This window comes from Equus caballus, chromosome 18 (genome assembly GCF_041296265.1).
Source record: "Equus caballus isolate H_3958 breed thoroughbred chromosome 18, TB-T2T, whole genome shotgun sequence".
NCBI classification, from domain to species: Eukaryota; Metazoa; Chordata; class Mammalia; order Perissodactyla; family Equidae; genus Equus; species Equus caballus.
In genome coordinates this window covers 39207486-39229499 of record NC_091701.1, presented here as the reverse complement: position 1 = coordinate 39229499, position 22014 = coordinate 39207486, and the positions used below count along the sequence as shown (strand labels likewise).

The 22014-nt window shown below is 40.0% G+C and overlaps 1 protein-coding gene across 2 annotated transcripts in view; it reads left to right on the top strand.

Annotated features, from left to right (window-relative positions):
* Positions 1-22014, top strand: part of CYTIP (cytohesin 1 interacting protein) — an 83967-nt gene that overhangs the window by 2310 nt on the left and 59643 nt on the right. Inside the window, exons 2-4 of one of the 2 annotated variants that reach the window (XM_023622942.2) lie at positions 14562-14670; positions 15570-15667; positions 16159-16260. In XM_023622942.2, the coding sequence (XP_023478710.1) occupies positions 16258-16260 (3 nt within the window). In that variant the 5' untranslated portion in view covers positions 14562-14670; positions 15570-15667; positions 16159-16257. Of the gene's footprint in view, positions 1-14241; positions 14671-15569; positions 15668-16158; positions 16261-22014 lie in introns of those variants that run through there. The other variant, XM_014732466.3, reaches the window with a different exon arrangement.

Below are 22014 nucleotides of genomic sequence, written 5' to 3'. Positions count from 1 at the left end.
AGTGACTACTTCAAACAATAGAATGCTGCAAAAATGATGCTGTGTAGCTTCTGAGGCTAGAGTATAAAAAGAAGTAGAGCTTCCATCTAACAGGATGCTTATCTTTCTCTTGGAATGCTTATCTTTGGAACCCCATGTTGTAAGGAAGCCCAAGTTACAGGGAGATGCCACATATAGATGTTTTGGCTGACACCACCAGCTAAAATATCAGTCAACACCCAGAATCAATTGCCAGACTTGTGAGTAAGCAAGCCTTTGCATGATTCCACCCACAGCCTTCAAGCTACCCCAACTGACACTGAGTGGAACAGAGATAAGCTATCCCTACCAGACTTTGATAAGATTACAGAATCATGAGCAAAATAAATATCAAATTTCTAAGCCACTAAATTAGGTAATAGTTTGTTATGCAGCAATAGATAACTCAAACCACCACCAAGAATACTGTGAACTAGGTATGATCATCTAATTTACAGCAGAGGAAGAATGCTGATAGCTACATAGCATGTAAGTGGAAGAGCTGAGCTGTGGATCCCCGGGTGTTGGAATCTACAATTTGAGTTCTTTCCACTCTTAGACCCACTCCTATAAGAGGGCATAGGTTGACTAGAAAGACATTGCGTTGAACTAGAAAGTCCGTCAAGCTCTAGCCTGAGAAGATAGAGCCCAGGAGAAGGAAGATAAGATTTGTAGCCTGCCAAATGTAGAGGCCTTCCTGGAAAACAAGGTAGATTCTGCAGTCAAAAAAATGTATGGTCAGATTCTACCCTTATATTTATGAGCTTTGGCATGACCTTGAGTAAGCTATGGAATTTCTCTGTGTGCAAGTTTCCTCAATTGGGAAATGATGATATAATATCTGTCTTGTAAAATTGTTGCAAGGATTATGATTTTTGTATGGGAATAAGGGAAACTGTTATTATTAGTCTGAATATTTTAATGTAGTCATCTGAAAGTCCTGCTCAAATAGGAGTGGCACACATCCATTGCTCTCTGACCTCTGATCAAGATGTCATCGCTGAACTTGGCCATTGGCCCTTTCTGTTTGGAAATCCAGCTGCCACCTTCTGTCTCTTCCCATAGTTTCAGAAACTCACTGGCCTCAGGACCTCTAGCTATCAGATGCAGTATGCCACTTTCCTTACTCCTTAAAAAGGCTCTTCACATCACCTTCCCCTATTACAAACTTTTCTGCCTTGAGTTTTAGCTAAAATTGATTATTTGTTTAATGACATTCAGGTGCAAATGAGGCTTAGCCCTATAAGACCTTTGCACTTTAAAAGAGCAGCTCATTAACTACTATGAATCTCTAATTGATAGGACTAGTGGGAGAGAGAATTTTGTTTCCAGAGTTCTTTGCCTACTCTCTCCTTCCTCCCACAATAAGCAAAAAATATTCCTCAAGCTGCCTTGTAACCTCTCTGCACCCCTTTTGGAAGACACTTTCTATCCCAACAGAGCCCAATAGAAATGAACTTGTTGCCTGGGGAGAGAATTGAGGTTGGCAGCAAAACACAGATGAACTTTATTTTAAAACTGTGACCGTTGTTTTTCTACCTCTCACCATCTTCACATAGTGGATGGAGTTGGGTGGGAGAGGAGGCTATCATTTATTGACCACCATGACATAGTAGGTGCTTGCTGTAGCTCTCGTCATCTGCTTATGTATTTACTTTCTGGATTAGTCAACTTTATTTTCTTAAAAATATGTTCACTATTAGTGATTATTTGAATCATATCAGAGAAGTGAGAGAGAGAAGGAGAGAGAGAGAGAAAAGGGTAATTATATTGTTCCTTTGACCATGGCAGGGTGACTTCACTCCATTTTGTTTGACACTGAAGCATAAAGCATTATTTTTATGCTGCACTGTGGAGGCTCACGAGGTAGAAATTACAGAGAATAAAGTATATAACTGGAAGGTCTTTTGAACAGGCATTTGATTCACTCTTCAGGAAACATCCAAGAGAGATTTTTACAGCTCAGAGTAACGAGGGAGGTGAAGAAAGGAATAGGAGCAGATACAGCTTGTATTGTATCACACATATTTTTATCCATTCATACTGTCCTCAAAATACATAAAATAAAACTTAAAATGCATTATAATTTAATAAAGATATAAAAATATTTTATACTAAACAATATTGAACAGCCCCTATCCAAATCTTTGGCTCCATTTCTAGTCAATGTAGAGTGTCCATTTCATTACATTCCCTTTAGATTTGTTTCTTCGAAGTTTATTTTGTTTAAGTGCCCTGTCCTATAACAATTAAACCTAAGATTTTATCATAGTAGCCTTCCATTTTCTTCAGCCTTAATCTGGTTCCTTTTGACCACTAATTCCTATGTCCAGGGCTCATGTTTCCATTAATGTCACCACATGGTGCCAGTACCTCCCCTAGTCTCAGAGTTCCTATGTCTGGCTGTGTATCAGAATTTTCTGGGAAGCTTTTGGAAATTATACATTTCTAAAGGCCATCCAGAGTCACTGCATCACAATGCTTTTCATATCTGTCCCTTCCTTTATATTCTCATTATCACCACCTAAGTCCAAATCTTCATTTGCTGGGTTGTTGCAATAATTTATTAATTGGTGTCTCTGACTGGGAGTCTCTTGTTTCGCCCAGAATGCCTTTGCCAGATTCATCTTCCTGAAATAGTCTATCACACATCTCAATGCTCGATAACTGTTAATGTATCCTTATTCCTCTCAGGAAAACTATCAATTATCTTTAGTCTGACATTTAAAGCTTCTACAATTTAGCTTCTACATACATTTTCAATATACTTCAGGGACCGACCCTGTGGCCGAGTGGCTAACTTCACACGCTCCACTTCAGCGGCCCAGGGCGTGGACATGGCACTGCTTGTCAAGCCATGCTGAGGCAGCGTCTCACATATCACAACTAGAAGGACCTACAACTAGAATATACAACTATGTACTGGGGGGCTTTGGGGAGAAAAAGAAGGAAAAAAAAAGATTGGCAACAAGTGTTAGCTCAGGTGCCAATCTTTAAAAAAAAACCATACTTCAGTCCTTATCTTACTTGACTTCTCATTAGCTCTTAAGTCTGATGATTCTGTCATCGTTTGGACTGCTATAACAAAATATCGTAGACTGAGAGGCTTAAAAAACAAGGCTTTATTTTCACAATTGTGGATGCTGGGAAGTCTGAGAATTAGGTGCTGGCGGATTCATGTCAGGTGAGGGCCCTCTTTCTGGTTGCAGCTGGCTGCCTTCTTGCTGTATCCTCACATGGCAGAGAGAGGAAGCTCTGGTTTCCTTTCCTCTTCTTAAAAGAGCAATAATCCGATCATGGAGGCCTCACTTTCATGACCTCATCTCAATCCAGTTACCTCCCAAAGGCCTCCTAATCATCACATTGGGTGTTAGGGCTTCGACATACGAATTTTGGCAAGACACAAACATTTGGTCCATACACCTTCCTTCTTATTGAAAGGCATTCTTCCTATGATTTCTTTGATATCATAAATTCTTTTTTTAAAACTTTATGTTGAGATAACTTCAGACTTACAGAAAAGTTGCTAGTATAAAGAATTCCCGATTACCCTTAACTCAGATTCCCCATGTTAACGTTTTACCACATTTTGCTATATCATTGCCGCTCTCTCTGTTTCACATAAATATGGCAGACATGATGCTTCTTTACCTTTACCTCCTTCAGTATGTATCTCTAAACTCACGGACCTTCTCTTAGATAACCACATTACAATGATCAAAATAGGAAATTAACCTTGATTCAACCCTATCCTCTTCCACAGAAAATGAAAAGGCAAGGCACTAAATGGAAGAAAGTATTGGCAAAATATATATCTGCAAAGACCATGCATTGAGATTATAAAAAGAACTTTTATAATTGAATTATAAGAAGATAAATACTCCCCTTCCCACTGGGCCAAAGACTGGGACGCCTCACAAAAGAAGATTGGCAAATGGTCAATAAGCACATGAAAAGGTACTCACTCTTAGAAATGCAGGCTAAAACCACAATGAGATACTACTGCACACTCAGTAAAATGCCTAAAAATGTAAAGAAAATATAACAATCCTGAATGTTGCAGAAATATGCAGCAATTGGAGCTATCATGCATTACTTATGGAATATATAATCATTCAATCACTTTGAAAAACTGACAATTTCTCACAAAGATAAACATAGATTTTCCATATGACTCATCAATTCCACTCCTCTTTAATTATCTAAGAAAATGAAAACATATACCCATAAAAAGATTGTACAAGAATACTCATAACATCTTTATGTATAAAAGCCAATAATTAGAAACCACCCAAATGCCCATGAATAGAAGAGACCAATTGTAGTATATTCACACAACAGAATCACACTCTTGGTAAAAGAAGACATGCTATAGATATAACTCTATGACGAATCTCATAGACATGATGTTGAGAGCAAAAAGCAAGACATGAAAGAATAAAAATTAAATGATTCAATCTATAGAAGTTCAAAATAGACAAAAGTAATCTATGTTGATAGAAATCAGAAGAGTGCTTGCCTTGGCAAGAGAGTTTACTGACTTGAAGAATTCATGAGAAAACTTTCTAATGTGATGGAAATGTTCTATATCTTGACTGGAATGTGGGATTTCCAGATGTGTACGCTTGTCAAAGTTGATTGGGTTCTTTACATTTCACTGTGTTTATTGTACCTTAATAATAAATGTAAAGCATAAGTTGTGGGTGGGGTTCAGTTGACCTACAGCGATATGCTGGAACCCAGATCTGCTAGCAGTGGAGCTGCTAATATCTCTAGACAGGAAGGACCCAGGTGGGAGCAAAAGATTTCCAATATTTAGAAGGAGAGTGAGTCCCCTACAGCGGGCCAGTGAACTGACTTCAGTTAGGGACACAGGCAGCCTTTGGTGAACTTGCAGGAATGGAACCAGTGAAATAAATAAGTGCAACTCCATTGTCCTCTATCCCTTCTATTTCCTGCTTGGGCTCTCCATTTGTGGAACCATTTGAAAGCAAGAAGGCACGGGCCTCTATAGATGCAGTCCTTATAGGTCAAATTGCCGGGGCATACAGTGGGGAAGAGAAGGAAGGAGATTAGATCTTAAGGGGAAAACAGAAGATATTTGCTATACACCTTATTCTTACACAACTTCAAAGGCATCATTTAATTGTCATAATGGTGGCTTGGCCAAGAGGTTCAACAAATTGAGAGGGGTCTAAGTGAGTTGAAGGTGTATGATAGAGAGTGATTGCACTGATTGATTCTAGAATTTAAGATGTTTAGTAATGAAAATAAACATAGGCTGGGATGATGGGCAGTGCCATCATGGTAGAATCAATGGAATATAGGGCTTGTTAGGGTCAAGGCTTATTGGAATTTGAGTACTAGAAGGGGTTTTTGCAAATGAGACTATGGAGGGATTTGAGTTAACAGTAGTGAAAGGTCAAGTATATGTCCATGGGAATGAGTGGCTAAGGTGGCATAGAATACAAAATGATTGAAGGAGAGGCAATTAAGAAACCAAGCAACCAGGGTTATGGAAGGATTATCTGCGTGTGTATTGAAATCACAAAGAATTAATGCAGGATGCAGAGAAGGGCAGAGAGTTAGGAGCTAAAAGTTTCAAAAGAATGATAAGGAATAATGAAGGGTGGGCCATAGATGAATGTAATAAAGAGGGGAAGTGGGTAGTATAGTCTGTTAACTTGAGTCATTCTAGATACCTTTCTCAGCCCCTAGAGTCAACCAATCACTAAGACCTGTCATTCTATTTCTTTTCTCGATATTAATAAGAATCCAGTCACCAACTGGATTTTTTTTTCCTTTGGTGAGGAAGATTACCCTGAGCTAAAATTTGTTGCCAATCATCTTCTATTTTGTATGTAGGATACTGCTACAGCAAGGCTTGATGAGTGGTGTGTAGGCCCGCACCCAGGATCCTAACCTGCGAACTCTGGGCCGCCAAAGCAGAGTGTGTGAACTTAAACACTACACCACTGGGCTGCCCCCCACCAACTGGATTTTTAAAAATCATTTCCCCATGTTTCAAAGTATTCATATTCAAAGTATTAATTGGCCTTCCAGTATCTACTTTACCAGTCTGTTTTCTTTGCTGCAGTGAATTTTTCTCAATAAATATAATCATACCATTCAACCGCCTTATCCTCCTCGAATCTATCACTTAGATAGAACCTTTCAGTGAGTCTCCACTGCTTTCAAGATTAGGAACAAAATTCTTCAGGTCTAAAGGGACCTGGATGATATGGCCTCAGGTGTGCTTGTCTAAACTTATCTAGCAATATATTCCCCTGTCATCTCTCTGTGCACCAGTTGCACTAGCCTTCCTATTCTATCCTCCTTCAGGGTCTTTGCATATGTTGCCTGCTTTGCCTGGAACGTGCCCTCCTTTACCTCCCTGTGTCTCATCAGGTCAATGGTGGTCATCAGTCAAAGCTCAGTTCAAATACCACCTGCTGAAGCAAACCATTCCCAACATTTCCCAAACTGAGCCTATGCTAGCTAGACCCTTTATTATGGAACATTACAAGTGCTTCTTAAGGGAGACATTCAAAGGACTATCTCATATGGGAGATATTTAAGATTTGTGTTGCCTCCTCCTTTGTCTAGGGTTATGCTCAGCTGGTTGCTAGGATAGAAGGGGCCAATTGACATGAGTAAGAGAATACCCTTAAAGAAGTAAAAAATGAGGTCTGTTTTAATGACATGGTTTCAGCACAAGAGTCTAGTGGAGAAGAACTGGTTTGGACAAGTATGTAACTTTCGCTGGAAGCTCCCTTTGGTGCAACCTTTATACCCCAGTGATTCTGATTCCACTTTGAAGAATGAGGACTGATTTTGAGTTGCCTGCTTTTGTTCAATGGAAACAGGTTCTACTGAATCTAAACCAGCATGGGTGCTGAGAAGTGGGAAAAGGCCAGTGTCTCCAAGTAGCAGATAGGACTTTAATAGTGACACCATGTGGTAGCAAAAAGCATGAATAGTTGATCAGTTTAGTGGTTTTAAACTCTTGATTGTCATTAGAATCACTTAAGAAGCTTAGAAAAGATACCGATACTGGTGATGTTTGCACAACTCTGTAAACTTACTTTAAAAATTATTGAATTGTGGGACCACCCAATGGCATAGTGGTGAAGTTTGCACGCTCCGCTTTGGCAGCCCAGGGTTCCTGGGTTCCAATCCCAGGTGTAGACCCACACACCGCTCCTCGAGCCACGCTGTGGTGGTATCCCACATATAAAATAGAGGAAGATTAGCACAGATGTTAGCTTAGGGCCAATCTTCCTCACCAAAAAAAGAAAAGAAAAGAAAACCAACCAAACAAGAATTATTGAATTGTACACTTAGAGTTTATGGTGTAAATTATACCTCAGTAAAATGATAGAAAGCATAAAAAATGATACCAATGCTTGGCCCTACTCTTCAGCCAATCATATCAGAACCTCTGAGGGTATGGCTTGGACATTTATAGGTATTAAAAGATCCCCAGGAAAATTTATCAATATCTAACAAAGCTATATATATATTACCTTTTTAACCAGTAACTCTGTTTCTAGGAAGTTATTCTGAAGACACACTTTCAGAAATACAAGTAACATATACACAATGTTATTTATTGGAGTGCTGTTAGTAAATGCAAAATATAGAAAACCATCTAAATGCCCATACATAGGAGAGTGGTTGAATGAACTATGGTACCTCCACATAGTAGAAAGTATTATGAAACTGTAAAAAAGAATGAAGAAGACCTTTCCAAATCAACACATAATGTTTCTAGAATATACTTTTATGTGAAAAAAAATAAAATGCTGAAATATATCTATAGTATGGTACCCTTCAAGTAAAATAAAGAAGAGATAAGAAAATATACATATACTTGCTCATTTGTGCAAAGAGGAATATGGCAAGAATAAATTAGAAACTAATGTGATTGGTTATCCACAGAGGTGGGTGAGAATGGAGTGGAAAGAATGAAGGAGTGGGAATGGCTAGAAGGGATGAGTGGGGACACTTCTCTAAGCACACCTTCTTGTATAGTCTGACTTTTAGAATCAAGTAGTGTTTCACATTTTAAAGAAAATAGATAGTAATATTAACCAGGATGCGTGGAGAACCCAAATGGAATACAAATGGTAGCCAATGAATCTGACTGTGCTAGAAATGAATACTACAACCGTAACAAATGGGATAAAAAAGAAGATAATAAGCCCAAGTAATATTGGAACACAGTATTTTGAATATATCCTCCAAGGCGAAAGACCAAAGGGATGCCCACAAATATTGCACCCTTTTTAGTAAATTTGTTTTTCATAGAGGTATGCATTAGTAATTCTGAAACTACTTTATGTGTATTCTAAAACTGAGTAAATAAGTAAATATGTCGTGGATAATGCGAGCCAATTTATCACTATCAGAGAAAGGAATTACAAATGAAGAAAGAAGGAAGGCTAGAATGAACCCTATGGATTAGAATCATAGGTATTGATTTCAACTACTGGTTATACATATATATGTGTGTGTATGTGTGTGTGTGTGTATGTATAGAGAGAGGTAGATTTAGAAATAGATACAGATGTATATGTATTTGGGTAGTATACATGTATACATTTCTTGATCTGTTTAGTAGAAAACCTAGAAGCAATGACACCCCAGCAGCAATGAGTATACCTAATACCCAGGACAGGACTTGGTTTCTAAGTACCATTTATGAACAAAATGGCTGAATCCAGGGCTGGGTGCAGAAAGTATAAGATAAGCCTGGATCATCTTGTGGTGCCACAAAGTAAGTGTTCAATAAATGATGGGAGCATATTGAAAAGATTAGACACCAACCTGAAGTAGGTCCCAATCGCCAAAACTAGGACTATTTGGGCAACAAAATAAATAATGATAATATTGGATGATAGCCCATAGAATAAAATAACTATCTGTGAGTCTGTACTGATAAAAACAGATAATTGAATAAATAAACAAATCCAGGAGAAAGGACTGCTCTTCCTTACAGCAGAATTCCAATGAGTAAATGTAGAAGGAATGTTGGGAATATAAAATCACCATTTGGCAGATGACATAGGAATGATTGTTTTAGAGAAGACTCGATAGATGCTAAGATTAGTGGGCAAAAATATAATTAGAAACAAGATATTTGCATAATCTCATAATATTTCACCACAAGATACTAATTACAAAGAGAAAGTAGTTATCTTTACAGTGGAGAAACTCGGCAGACAGTAAGTTGACCACGTGATCAAAGTTAACATCACCAATAATGCGACACATTGATGTCATGGACTTCCTGATAGGATGCACTGAGAAGGGCATGACATCATTTCTGTGGTATTCTTATCAAAAATACCTAACTTGCATTTAGTCATGAGGAAACATCAGACAAACCCAAACTGAAGAACATTCTACAAGACAACTGACTGGTGTTCTTCACAAGTGTCGAGGTCACGAAAGACAAAGAAAAAGTCAGACTGAGGAACAGCTCAAGATTGGAGGAGACTGAGGAGACAGGAGGACTCAATGCAATGTGGGATCCTGGATTAGGTCCTTTTTGGGGGTTGGTGGAAGCTCTTTGGAGAGCCAGGCAGGACTTTATGCCATTAGAATAGGTGATGGCTTGAGTAATTAAAGAGGTGGGGCCAAATAATCCAGGAGGTGGTGTAAGTCATCGAGTTTAAGAGAGCTCTTACTTCTATACTTCTCCAGGGGCTGGCCCGGTGTCACAGCAGTTAAGTTCGTGCGTTCCACTTCTCCGTGGCCCGGGGTTCGCCGGTTCAGATTGCAGGTGCGGACATGGCACCGCTTGGCCAAAAAGCCATGCTGTGGTAGGTGTCCCATGTATAAAGTAGAGAAAGATGGGCATGGATGTTAGCTCAGGGCCAGTCTTCTTCAGCAAAAAGAGGAGGATTGGCAGTAGTTAGCTCAGGGCTAATCTTCCTCAAAAAAAAACAAACAAACAAACAAAAGAATGCTCTTGTACTCCTTATACTTCTCCAGTGTAGCATTTATCAAATTACAGTCATATGCCTGTGTCCCCTACTAGAATGTAAGCTCCATGAACACAGATAGGGGCCACATCTATCTCACTCACCGCTCTGTCCCAGTGCTCAACACATTGCCTTACACATAGCATTCAATAAATGTGCTAAAAAACGTAATATTAAATTTATTTTGCTGGTCAAGCCCATGCAAGCATATTTTGTCTCTCATCTTTGCTCCAGAGAGTTCCACTGTTTGGGATGCTCTGTCCACAGGAGACTGAGGCCTCCATCCCTTCATTTAACGCTTCCTCCTCTTTCAGGCTCAATGCAAGCCCCGTCTTTTAGCAGAAAGCATCTTGGGCTTTAGATACCGGATATAAGGATTTTTGCCCTTCATCCTGCAACTTACCGCAGGTCTTTCCTCCTCTCTGGGCTTCCAGGCTTGGTTATTTCAACAGTAAAGAAAATTTAGAGTTTTGAGCAATGATTTTCAAACTGTTTTTAAAATTGTTTTTGTTGTTGTGATCCTTGATGAGTAGATTGCTTGTTTGCTTATTTTTGCAGGATCTTTTTCTTTAAAGGAAATCTGTGTATAGTACCCAGAGGTGTACATAAATAATACAGGTAAAAATGGAGTTGCTCTCATCTGGCTGGGGGAAGTGAGAGGAGGGGAGTGTCTTGGGCAGGGATGCGGAGCCTGACCAATAACCATCCCACCCTCAGCCAGCACCCAACCTAGAAGCCTCTGAGGTACTGATGGCAAACTTCTAGTCCTTAGTTTGAAAACTCTAGAAGATTTTTCTGCCACCTTCTTCAGCAATGGTCAGTCTCTCCAGGGAAGTGTGGCATTCATCCTGTCTCCCTCCCATTTTGCCTTTACCATGCTACTACCTGGGCTACAGGGAATGGGCCATATCTTTTTAGACCCAAGACCTGCTACAAAACCTCCACCTAGTGGTTCACTTGTTCAAAGTTTCTTGATGATGCTCACTGGGGCCAGGATCTCCAGAAACTTCCTGGGGAAGGCGCCCCCTGAGTCGGGCCTGGGGAGAGAGAGAGGATTTGAATTAGTGGGCAGGAGTTGGTTATCCCTTATCAGTGGGGCTGTGCAGTGATGACAGTCTGAGGAGGCCGTGAAGTGGGGAGCCATTAGGAGTTCTGAAGGAGAGAAAGAGATAGCAGGTTCAGGATGGGCAGAGGTGGGGGGCCCAAGACAGAGCATGTGAACGTAATAGCCCAGCTGTGACCTGAGTCAGCCTAAAACCAGAAACAGAAGTTATCATGCTGTATCTTAAATTAATTCCCCAGTGTAGCCTCCCCAGCAAAATGGTCCAGGAAGATAATTGGAACTGGCTCATTTCCAGGCATCTTAAGCATCAAATCCCAAAGAAAATGTGGGCAGCCTGCAAAGCAAAACTTTTCCTGACATTTCCCAGGCCACATCCCACAGCCCCTATTCTCAGCTCAAGCCTACACTCTTTTTTCAGATCCAGGTGAGAAAATGATGGTTGCTCTAACGCTTCAACGCCCTTCGCTAAGCAGTTGCACTGGTCTGGCTGGCGGCTCCAGCGAGCTGGCTGTTGGTGGGAGCATCCTGCCCTCTGCTGGCTTTGGCAGGAAGAATGAATTTGCATTGTCTGCTGTGGAATTAATTAAGGTTGAAAGCTTTTGGTTTTATCTGAAAACAAATATTTGCTTGCGTATTGATCAGGGAATGAATCCCTTAAACGACATCTGGATTCTTAGGGGATTTCCATGTATTCAGGGAAATAAAAATTGTTATGTGTCATATGTATACTTCTTGCTCAATAAACAAGGGTGCAAAATATACAGTGCTGGCATCTTTAAAGAAATGTAAAGAATCAAAGCTACATCTCTAATAATTTTTAAAGCATTCACATAGTATTACGTGATAGAAAGAACCTCAGGAATACCATCAGACTGCTTGGGTTTATCTATTAATTCTGCAAGATAGTGAATCTCTCTGACACTCAATGTCTTCATCTGTAAGGTGCCATGGCCACTTTAGAAAGTTGCTGTGAGGATCGAATGAGCTAATAATGTACGTGAGGGTGCTTCACTGTGTCCACTAAAAGCATGAGGTTTTAAACATGTTTGCTATGCACAGTTCACACACACATACACGTACACACAAGAGGTTCACACTAAAGTACAGAGAAACATTGTTCAATTATTGACTTCCTGAAATTTATGTTGGTAAAACTAAAACATAGATATCAGTATTTCAAATCTAGATAATGAAGGGAACCTTCCTAAACATATTGAAAGAAGCAGGAAGGATGCCCCTAAAATAATTTTTGTAAGAGGCTCTGGAGGCAGAACAACTTTTTTACTAATTACAGTAGTACTTATCTTCGACTGCCTATCATTATGTTCTGTACAATCTATAAGAACATCTATATTTCTCACTTTTCTAAAGAGAAAAATGGCAAAAACGGATTCTAAAGATAATCTTTTGCAGCAATCCAATCCCGCCCTTTCCTCCATTTCTCTTTTGTTCTGGGTCCTTCCCTATCCTTCTCTTCTGTTCTCCTCCTGTTTGATTTGAAGCTAGAAATAAGTAGTTTCAGCTAGCATTGTCATTGCTGTCAATGGTTAGCTGTTTCTTGTCCCCTACAGCAATTCTGTAAGTCCACCCTTTTCTCTTCAGTTCTATCATTATAATTGGAGCAGAATATGGTCCCAGTTCTTAAGTCACTAGCCACCTAAAGGGTGAAAAGCTGAATGACAATGGTGTTGATATTAATGCAGTAGCTCTTTCATAAAAAATAATAGATGTTTTTAACTTAATAATTCATTTAATTGATTTTATTCTCTTCATTACCAGCTCTGTTTAATAAAGGGTTTTAAGCATCCAATTTGTGCTTTCAGCTGAAGAGTAAATCCAACTGTAATTGATCACCTTGCCAGCCTCAATAAGTGTCATATTGATGTTTTGTAGAAAATTCAAGTTCAACAAAGATTTAATACTAGTTGCTGAAGATACAAAGGAATAAGTTATGGTCTCTATACATGAGATATTCAGATTTTAGTTAGATACCTACATAACTAAATATGTGATAAGCTAGTGATGTGTGAATTGAGGAAGAAATAACCAGAAGAAGTCATTTGATCCTGAAAAATGAACAATTTTCCAAGTGGGCAAACTGTCTGTGTCCATGTGTTTGTTTGCATGTGTGTTGGAGTGGTGGGAGAGCAACTTTCAGGGCAAAGGGTACCAGGGAAGTCTGATACAGTATTGTGAAAATCTGTGCCATGGGTACAGTAATAGGGAGACTGAGGCTGAGGTTGGCAAGGTAGTTTGGGGCCAAATGAAGGCACTATTTAACTGCTAAGATGTGGAGCTTGAATTTCATTGGGTATATGTGCTAACCAATAGTCTCGAGTGGCGGATCAATAGTATACCTCTGTTAGCTTTTGTTTCGTCAGGGAAGTGTTTATTAGAGAGGGAAGTTGTGTTTAAGGGGTGTTATAGTTCCCTACCACTTTTAAAATGTGTAAGTTGCTGACTGAGGGCTGCAGCAGCCTCTCTGTTCTGTCCCAACTGGGTCAGGTAAGTGACTCCCAGAAGAGATGAGAATCCTTACCTTGCATCTTTCAACACAACAGCTTAAATCCCTTTTGATTCATCGAAAAGTCATGCATTTTTTAAAAGCAGCCACCAGCCTCTTTTGTCCAGTTACTCTTAGAGAAACACATTCTCTAAAATATCTAGAGTCCATTGTCTAAGCAGAAGGATTTAGAAATGGCATAAGTCACTTTCTCTAGCCAACCTGCCATGAAATAAAAAGGAGATCAGAAAAAGATCCATCGATAGAAGCTCTCTGCTTCACCAAACTTGCTTGCTCATCTGATTAATCCTTTTTAAAAATTCAGATTATTTATATAAACTGCTTGGCATGATGTTACCAGTCTTAACTCTCCTTGTCCGCCTATAGTAGTTGCACAAACATTGAGAGAGACAAGATTGCTCACGATAAGCTTTGTTTATGGCATCTTAAAAGAAAGCGCTTTGCATTGATATCCTCTAATTCCTGTCATTGTAAATGAGATTTACAGGTAACAAAAATTTTTTCTTTTGTGTGTTTGCTCAGCACTTAGTACATTATGACACTCTGAAGAATGGAGTGCATTCCATTAAGCAATCTGGACAAAAGTAAAGTGTAAATAAGCATAATAAATAGTGTAACCAGGTGCTTAGTGCCCCGACGGGGAAACCAGGAGGGCAGGGACTAGCGTGGGAGCCTGGAGGAGCACGGACCTTGTCTGTCTTGCTTGCTCCTCTCCCTCCATTGCCAGCACATAGTAGGTGCTCAGTGGATGTCTGAGGAAACAATGAATGGACTCCCTTCCCTCTTGACTTACTTGCAGTGGTTATCTTAAAGGCATAATAAAGTAATAATCTCTCCATGACTACTTGGGCTCATGAGTTAGTATTTGCAAATGGCTTTGAACTTCTTGGGAAAAAGAATGGTGTTTTTGTTGGCACCGTATCATGTTTGCAGTGGCACACGATTACTCCTCCTTCTCTTCCTCCAGCTGCCCGTGTTGTGCCCTCCCCCAGCTCCGTGCTGGGCCAGGATCTCCCACAGGGCAGCTGCACTGCTCTCTCTGTCTTCCTCCAGCCACCTCCAGCCTGACCGGAGAGGTAGGGACAGAGCAAATGCCGGAACGGTTTCTTTATGGCCTCTCAAGAGGCACTGGGGAAATGGAATTGGGTGGATCCCAATAACTCTTTGGGTGATTGGTGTCTAGAGGGATGTAGGGTTTTGGCCAGCCAGGGGAGAAGCTATAGGCCAGACAGGCTGATCGGTGAGGACACATCAAACTAGACTCTGAAGGAAGGATAGAGGGTGTCATGGAGACGATTTTACGGCACCTAAGTGCCAAAGCAGCTGGTTTCTAAAGTATGTATGGTTTTGTACACATAATACAAACCCTTAACTAGTAACTGGCAGAAAATGCTATAGTTTTGTCAGAAGGAACTCATAACACAAACCAGATTTCTTTTATAGGGGTAAAAATTTCAACTATTATGATTACTTTCCCCATAATTTTTTTATATTTGATGATGACAAAGAGTTTTTATCTCACAATAGATAATCATATTCATAAGCTGCAATGTTTTCCAATGTATTTGTTACTATAAAAATTGCCTTAACTTTTAGGAACTTAGTAATTAAATAGTTCAAATGTGATTTGGGGAACAGAAGCTGTTTTCTATTAATAATGGCTGTCCTTTATGAACAAATCCAAGCAAAAGAGTTTTTTTCCTTTTGAGTTTATAATATATTAACTTTCAACTGATCACACATGATAAATATCTCAAAGTAACTCAGGGAGAGCCGGTTACATGTGCAGAATAACCAGAATGACTATCAGTGGCAGATCTCGCCTTAAAGGCAGGGACAGGTCCTATTTTCCACAACTCTGAAGTGACTTGTTTTCTAAACCAAATCATGATGTTTTCTCTGCGTGTGGAAAATTTTCCATAACACAAGTGGCTGTACATGTGGCAAATTTGTTCTCTCTGTAAATTGTTTCCAGGGACTGGAAATGAATGCTACATAGACAAAAACTAACATGGTTTTCTGTTAAAATGATAGACCACATAATGTCTGTTTTGCTGCAAAGGAAAAACTCAGGTAAGACTGGCTTTAGTGAACAGCACGAAGTTAATCAAGTCTTGTGTTTTATTTAAAAAATTGTGGAAGGAAATTTCCTTCCAATTAAATTGCTCTCATCATTAATCTGAAGTCAAAGGCCAAGGGAGTAAAACTTGTAGTTAGATTATAGTAAGTAGCATTTGAAACTGACAGCTTAGCATCCCTCTACAAGCTACATGTGAAACATTTATTTGGGAGGGGCTCCAGATAAGAAATGGTTTCATTCTCCCCTTGATTCATTATAGAGTGAAGAGCTCTGATTTTCTATTTGTACAGGGCTTGAGAATCACATAGGTCTTACTGAATTTTTGTGATTTTTCTCTATTTGTGAGGGATTTGATACTAGACAGTTTGTCCACGTCCTAAAATAAATAGATGGGAGCCCCCTTCAGGAATGACAAGGAGGGAGGCATGAATTCCGGTGAGATCCAGTTTCCTTTTCAGAATGTTAGTGTCCTGTTGCATTGCAGGGGCTGTAAATTCATTTAGAGCTGACTAGACGAAGCCTCATGTGCTCTGGCGTGGAGAACAGGAGGGGTCACTGATTGAGATTTGCCAACTCAAGTTCTATGGTGAGTCTGAGTTTGAAATGTACAGTTGATTCTCACTACGTGTTATTTTCTTTGATGCGGGGAAGGGAAGAAGTGAACAAGTTTTAGTGAAGTGTTACGTATTAAGAAAAACAAAACATTGAGGGAATTATTGCTGGGAATTCTTTATTCCAGTGTTTAATGAGTAAGTTGGTTGGTTCTTTTGGATTTCTTCCCTAAATATTTTGGACTTCTATTTGTTATTAAGTCTCTCTTTTTTTGTTGTTGCTACTCTTGTTGCTAGGTCTCTTCTACTTTTTCTTACATCATATGGTCAGTGAATTTGATGGGGGGATGTCTTATATCAAGGCAAATGTTGAGTTTGTGACGTCCAGATGATTTTCGGTACTAGCCAGAAATGTCCAATAAGTACAGGAGTGACATTGCAAGGAGAAAGGAGAGAGAAGAGACTGGTCTAGAATGTTGAAGGTTCTTATTAAGAGAAAAGAAAAGAGGGAGCTGGTAAGAAGCCAAATTTAAATAGCTAGGCAGTAGAGCTCAAACATGATGTTCTAATGATGAAGACAGGGTAAGGCAGCTCATGGAAATTTACTGTGTGTGTGTGTAAAAGAGAGAGAGAACTGATTATTTTCTTATCTATATCCACATCAACCCTTCTAAGGACAGGAACCCTGTCCTTAGCTCTGTATCATCTGCAAATAGACAGTTGATAAACACTTATTGATCAAAAAAGGTAGTATTTATTTTTGTAGCTGCTACAAAAAAAGGTCAGTAAACCAGTTGTTGCTTTTATGTGCTTTCAGTGAGATAGGCTTGAATAAAGTAATCAAGCTTAGACAAAGGCAGCTGAAACATGACCAAATAAGTTGCAGCCAAAAGGTGAGCTGTGAGCATATCACAAATTATTCCATCACGGCAGGCACACTTTTGGGTTAGACCACCAGGGGTCAGGGCGTTGTCTCCAGAAAAGCTTTATAAAAGGACGCTTTCAGTGTCAAAGACACAGGGTAGTGCATCTCAAACTTTTAAGTATGGAAGGTGTTCACATCCTGGTTCCTGGGTCTCACCTCTAGTGATTCTGATTCAGGAAGCTGGGAGGCGGGACATCCTGGGAATCTTTGTTTTGTAAAAGGTGCAGGTGTTGGAGGACCTCACTTTAGAGAAAAATGTGTGGGCTTTCTCTAGCTTGTTTATCTCATCAGAGGCCTTTTGGTGCAGAACCCAGCAGGAGCCTGGCTCTGAGAGAGACTTGGGCAGGCAGCTTAGATGGAGAGGCAGTGCCCTGGGTTTGAATCCCCTGTGGCTTTGCGCAAAGTGCTTTTTGTCTCTGAGATTCAGGTTCCTCTTTTTTACAAGAAGAGAACTGTATTTTCTACCTCATGGGATTTAAAGAAATAATGCTCTCAAGCACTTAGCAGAATGACCGGCATATAGAAAAGCAATTAGTAAATGTTGCCTCTTGCGGTGGGGAGATAAGGGAAGTGTCAGTGATAAGCCCTCTGTGGCGAGGAAAATGACATGTGACAGACAGAACCAAGGCATGACCAACCAAGAGGCTAGTTCTTGGATCTTGGAGGTCCAGGGGCAGTGTCTGAGGATAGATCCTAGACCAGAAGATGAATAAACCCAAGGATGGGAGGTACATTTTCTCACCATTACAAATGTTTCCCAAGAGTGGTAGTGAGCAACCCAGATGGCACAGTTAATTAGAACTATAATTGATCCCCAAATAGTGTTCAAGTTAACGATTTAATTGATTTTCCTCAGGAAAACCATTATGCGAACTTCTAAAGTGGAACAAAATGAAATGCATCAAATTCAGGGATTTGTTCATATCTGACACCCACCCCACATGGAAGGAGTAATGAATGAAGAGAAAAATGGTCAAAGGGAGGAAGGGAACAGGGACCACATATCAAAAACACTATGATTAAATGAAATCCTTTTCTGTTAAGTCAGTGCGATGTCAGGTCGTACTGAACCGGCTGGCTGGCTCACATGTGGCTGTTGCCTGGTAATCTCCCAAGATGAAGCACAAAGAGTAGAGGAAAAGGAACCGATACGTTACTTAGATGCCTTTCTTAAAAGACAAAGAGAAAATTTAGCGGCACTTAAATGACTGCTGTGACTGCAATAGGCAACAAGTTAATAGATGGGTGACATGAAGGACACGTGGGGTTGAGGTGTGACCAGACTGTCCCCAGGCAAATCTCGTAGCTTACTTTCCTCTCTAAGTGCCCTTCTAGACCTGATACACTGTGATATGGCATAGACGGTGGGCCAAATCCTGATACTTTTGTATTTTTCTCACCTGGAAAGCAGTCCCTAAACTAGGGTACCTAAATTATTGCCAAATGCTAGCTATTTTGAGAAATTCTGTTTATCTCAAACTATGAATTTTTCAGTGTATTTTTCCCATAAACCAAAATTTCAACTTAAATATATTTTTACCAGTGCTGTTACTTCTCTGGAAGTTGCTGATGTCTTCTCAGTAAACACTCATGATAATAAGATGATAATGATAAATAAATGATAAAGAAAAACATTCTAACAGAAGCCACCATTTTTTTGAGCACCTATCATCTGCTAGGTATTACACTTGTCACATTTCATCTTTAATCCTTCCATTAACCCTATTAGAAGGCATTATTGTGGCCATTTTCCACAAGGATTCTGAGAGGTCACTGAGGTAGCCAATAGCAGAGTCAGGATTTGAATCCAGGTTTTTCTAATTCTAAAACCCATGTTTCTACTCCTTTAATGTACCATAAATCTGCTATACCGAATGCCATTCATAGTAAGCCTGCATAATTTGCTCTTTGATTCAGGGTCTCTTAATTATTCTTCAAAATACAATGCAAAGTGTGTATTCAGTGTCCTCCCATCTCACTTTTCACTTGTGACCTCTTGAGTGGAGCACTGTTTCCTAACGGCAATATCATGTTATTATGTTTACTTTGAGTAACGAGATTACTGACTAGTCTAAACTTGCCTGGGCATATACATCAAAGTAGCAATTTTTTCTTCCCCTAATATTTAAGCTTTGTCAAATTTTCCTTTTCCTTGGAAAGATACCATCATCTTTTGATCAGTTTTTTTCTATATAAAACAAAGCAAAACACAACTAATTCTGTGTTATAAAAACTCTCAATCAAATTTCAAACTATCCCCTTTGACATCATAGGTTAGAGGGATGGGGCGTAGTATATCTCTGGGATGCCATCTCCCTGTTTCTCTTCTATGCTACTCCAGTTTTGGGAGATGTGGGACAGGGAAGAACGAGAAGAAAAGGACACGTTTCTCCCATTTAATGGTGCAGTTTCAGTGTTTCCTCCGTGTAGGATTTGGACTCTTTCTCGGGTAATGTGGGCTGACAGTCTGAGGCCCTCTGTGTGGTAGACATCCACATGAGAGTTTTCAGAGGGTCCTTGGGTGGCCGACTCACTGCATGGTCATGGACAGGGAGATCTATAGCTCCAGTAAGATCTTATGGATGTAACCCCCCAGCCTCCTGCTGCTGGGGTCTGCTCGTTCAGCAGCCAGCCCTCCTGCGTGGAATATAACAAGTTAACACAAACCTGGCTACTTCCCCCAAGTTCACTGGGCCCACAGACACAAGCTTGTGAGCTACACCTGGGCTGTGCCTTCTCTCTTCTCCATGTCTCTTTTTTCCCTCAGTTCAAATAGGGACAGAGAGTGAGCTGGCGAGGCCGCTGCATATGCAGGGGTCAAAGCTAGAAATGAAATGCCGGCTTTCCCTGTCTACAGGTGCCTCTCCCGGCTTTAAGAATGGCTCTCTTGGCAGGCCCTGGACTTGGCTCCGTGGTGAGAGGCATGCCCTTGGGGAACAGAGGAAAAACTTGTAACATCACTTCCCTCCACCCTTACCTTAGCCGCCTCACAGCTTAGATGGTTTTCCGCTTCTCTTCTCCCACTCCAATCTTCCTGTTAGACTCAACTAGAGAGGGAGAGGGCACAGTTTGGGGTGACAGTTGAGAGCAGCAAAGTCTTTTTCCTTTCCCTTAGTAAGCCCTGAAGGAGATGGTGGCTCCAGCTTCTTTAGCCTATATTGGGGCCCTAATGGCCAATTCTGGGGTAGCAGGAAAATTGCACTTAATAGCCTGTTACATTTGTGCATTTTTGGTGGCAAAAATTAATTGATATAAAATTAAAAATTTCTTACCTGTGAAAGACACTGTCAAGAGAATGTAAAGGCAAGCCACAGACTGAGAGAAAATACTTGGAAAAGACACATCTGATAAAAGATTGTTATCCAAACTATATATAGAACACTTAAAACTCAACAAAAAGAAAGCAAACAACCTAATTAATAAATGTGCAAACGATCTGAACAGACACCTCATCAAAGAAGATATACAGATGGCAAATAAGCATTTGTATGATGCCCAGTATTATATGATATTAGGGAATTACAAATTAAAACAACAGTGAGATACCACTACACACCTATTAGAATGGTGAAAATCCAAAACACTGACAACACCAAATGCTAGCCGGGATGTGGAGCAACAGGCACTCTCATTCATTGCTGGTGGGAATGCAAAATAGTGAAGGCATCCTAGAAGACAGTTTGGCGGTTTCTTACAAAACTAAAAATACTTTTCCCATACAATATAACCATAGCACTCCTTGATATTTACGCAAATGAGTAAAAAACTTATGTCCATATAAAAATCTGCACATGAATGTTTATAGCAACTTTGTTCATAATTGCCAAGGCTTGGATGCAACCAAGAAGTCCTTCATCAGGTGAATAAACTGTGATATGTTCAGACGAGGGAATATTATTCAGTACTATAAATAAATGAGCTGTCAAGCCATTAAAAGACATGGAAGAAGCTTAAATGCTTATTACTAAGTGAAAGAAGCCAATCTGGAAAAGCTACATATTGTATGATTCCAACTGTATGACATTCTGGAAAAAGTAAAACTATGAGGACGGTAAAAAGATCAGGGGTTACCAGGGGTGAGGGGGAGCAATGAATGAATAGACAGAGCACAGAGGACTTTTAGGGCAGTGAAACCAACCTGTATGATATTACAATGGTGGATACACGTCATTATACATTTGTCCAAACCCATGGAATGGACAATACCAGGAATGAACCCTAATGTAAACTATGAACTTTGAGTGATAATGATGTGTCATTGTAGCTTCATCAAATGTACCAAATTCCCTGGTGTGGGATGTTGATGGTGGGGGAGGCTGTGCATGTGTGGAACATGGGGTATGTGAGAAGTGTACTTTCTGTTCCATTTTGCTGTGAACCTAAAACTGCTCTAAAAAGTAAAGTCACTTAAAAATTAATTTATATTAAATATATTATTATAAAGAGTCATAGGTAGCCAAAGTGAGAAGTCTGTTTTCTAAATGGACAACCGATTTCTTCTTCACTTTTGTACGAGATCAAGTAGTATTTTCTTATAAGACTCCATCTCTTGGATGGAGAATGTCTGGCAGATGATAGACACGGTTCAGTCTTCTCCCTCCTCTCTGTATTGTATGCTCGTCGACACTGATCCTGAGATGACTAGGCAGCAGCCCAGGTGGGTGAGTGCAGACACCTCTTCCTGGAAGCCTTCTCCTTGATAGTCCAGCTACCTCAAGGCTACAGAGAACCCCGCTCCAGTTACTGCATGATGTAACTCTACAGTGACTCATTATTACCCAGAAAAACGGCAGTCCCCAAAAGCTGGGATTCTGTTTTCTTAGAACATGCTTTTCTGTGTTACAACTTTAGCTGGTCTTTAAAC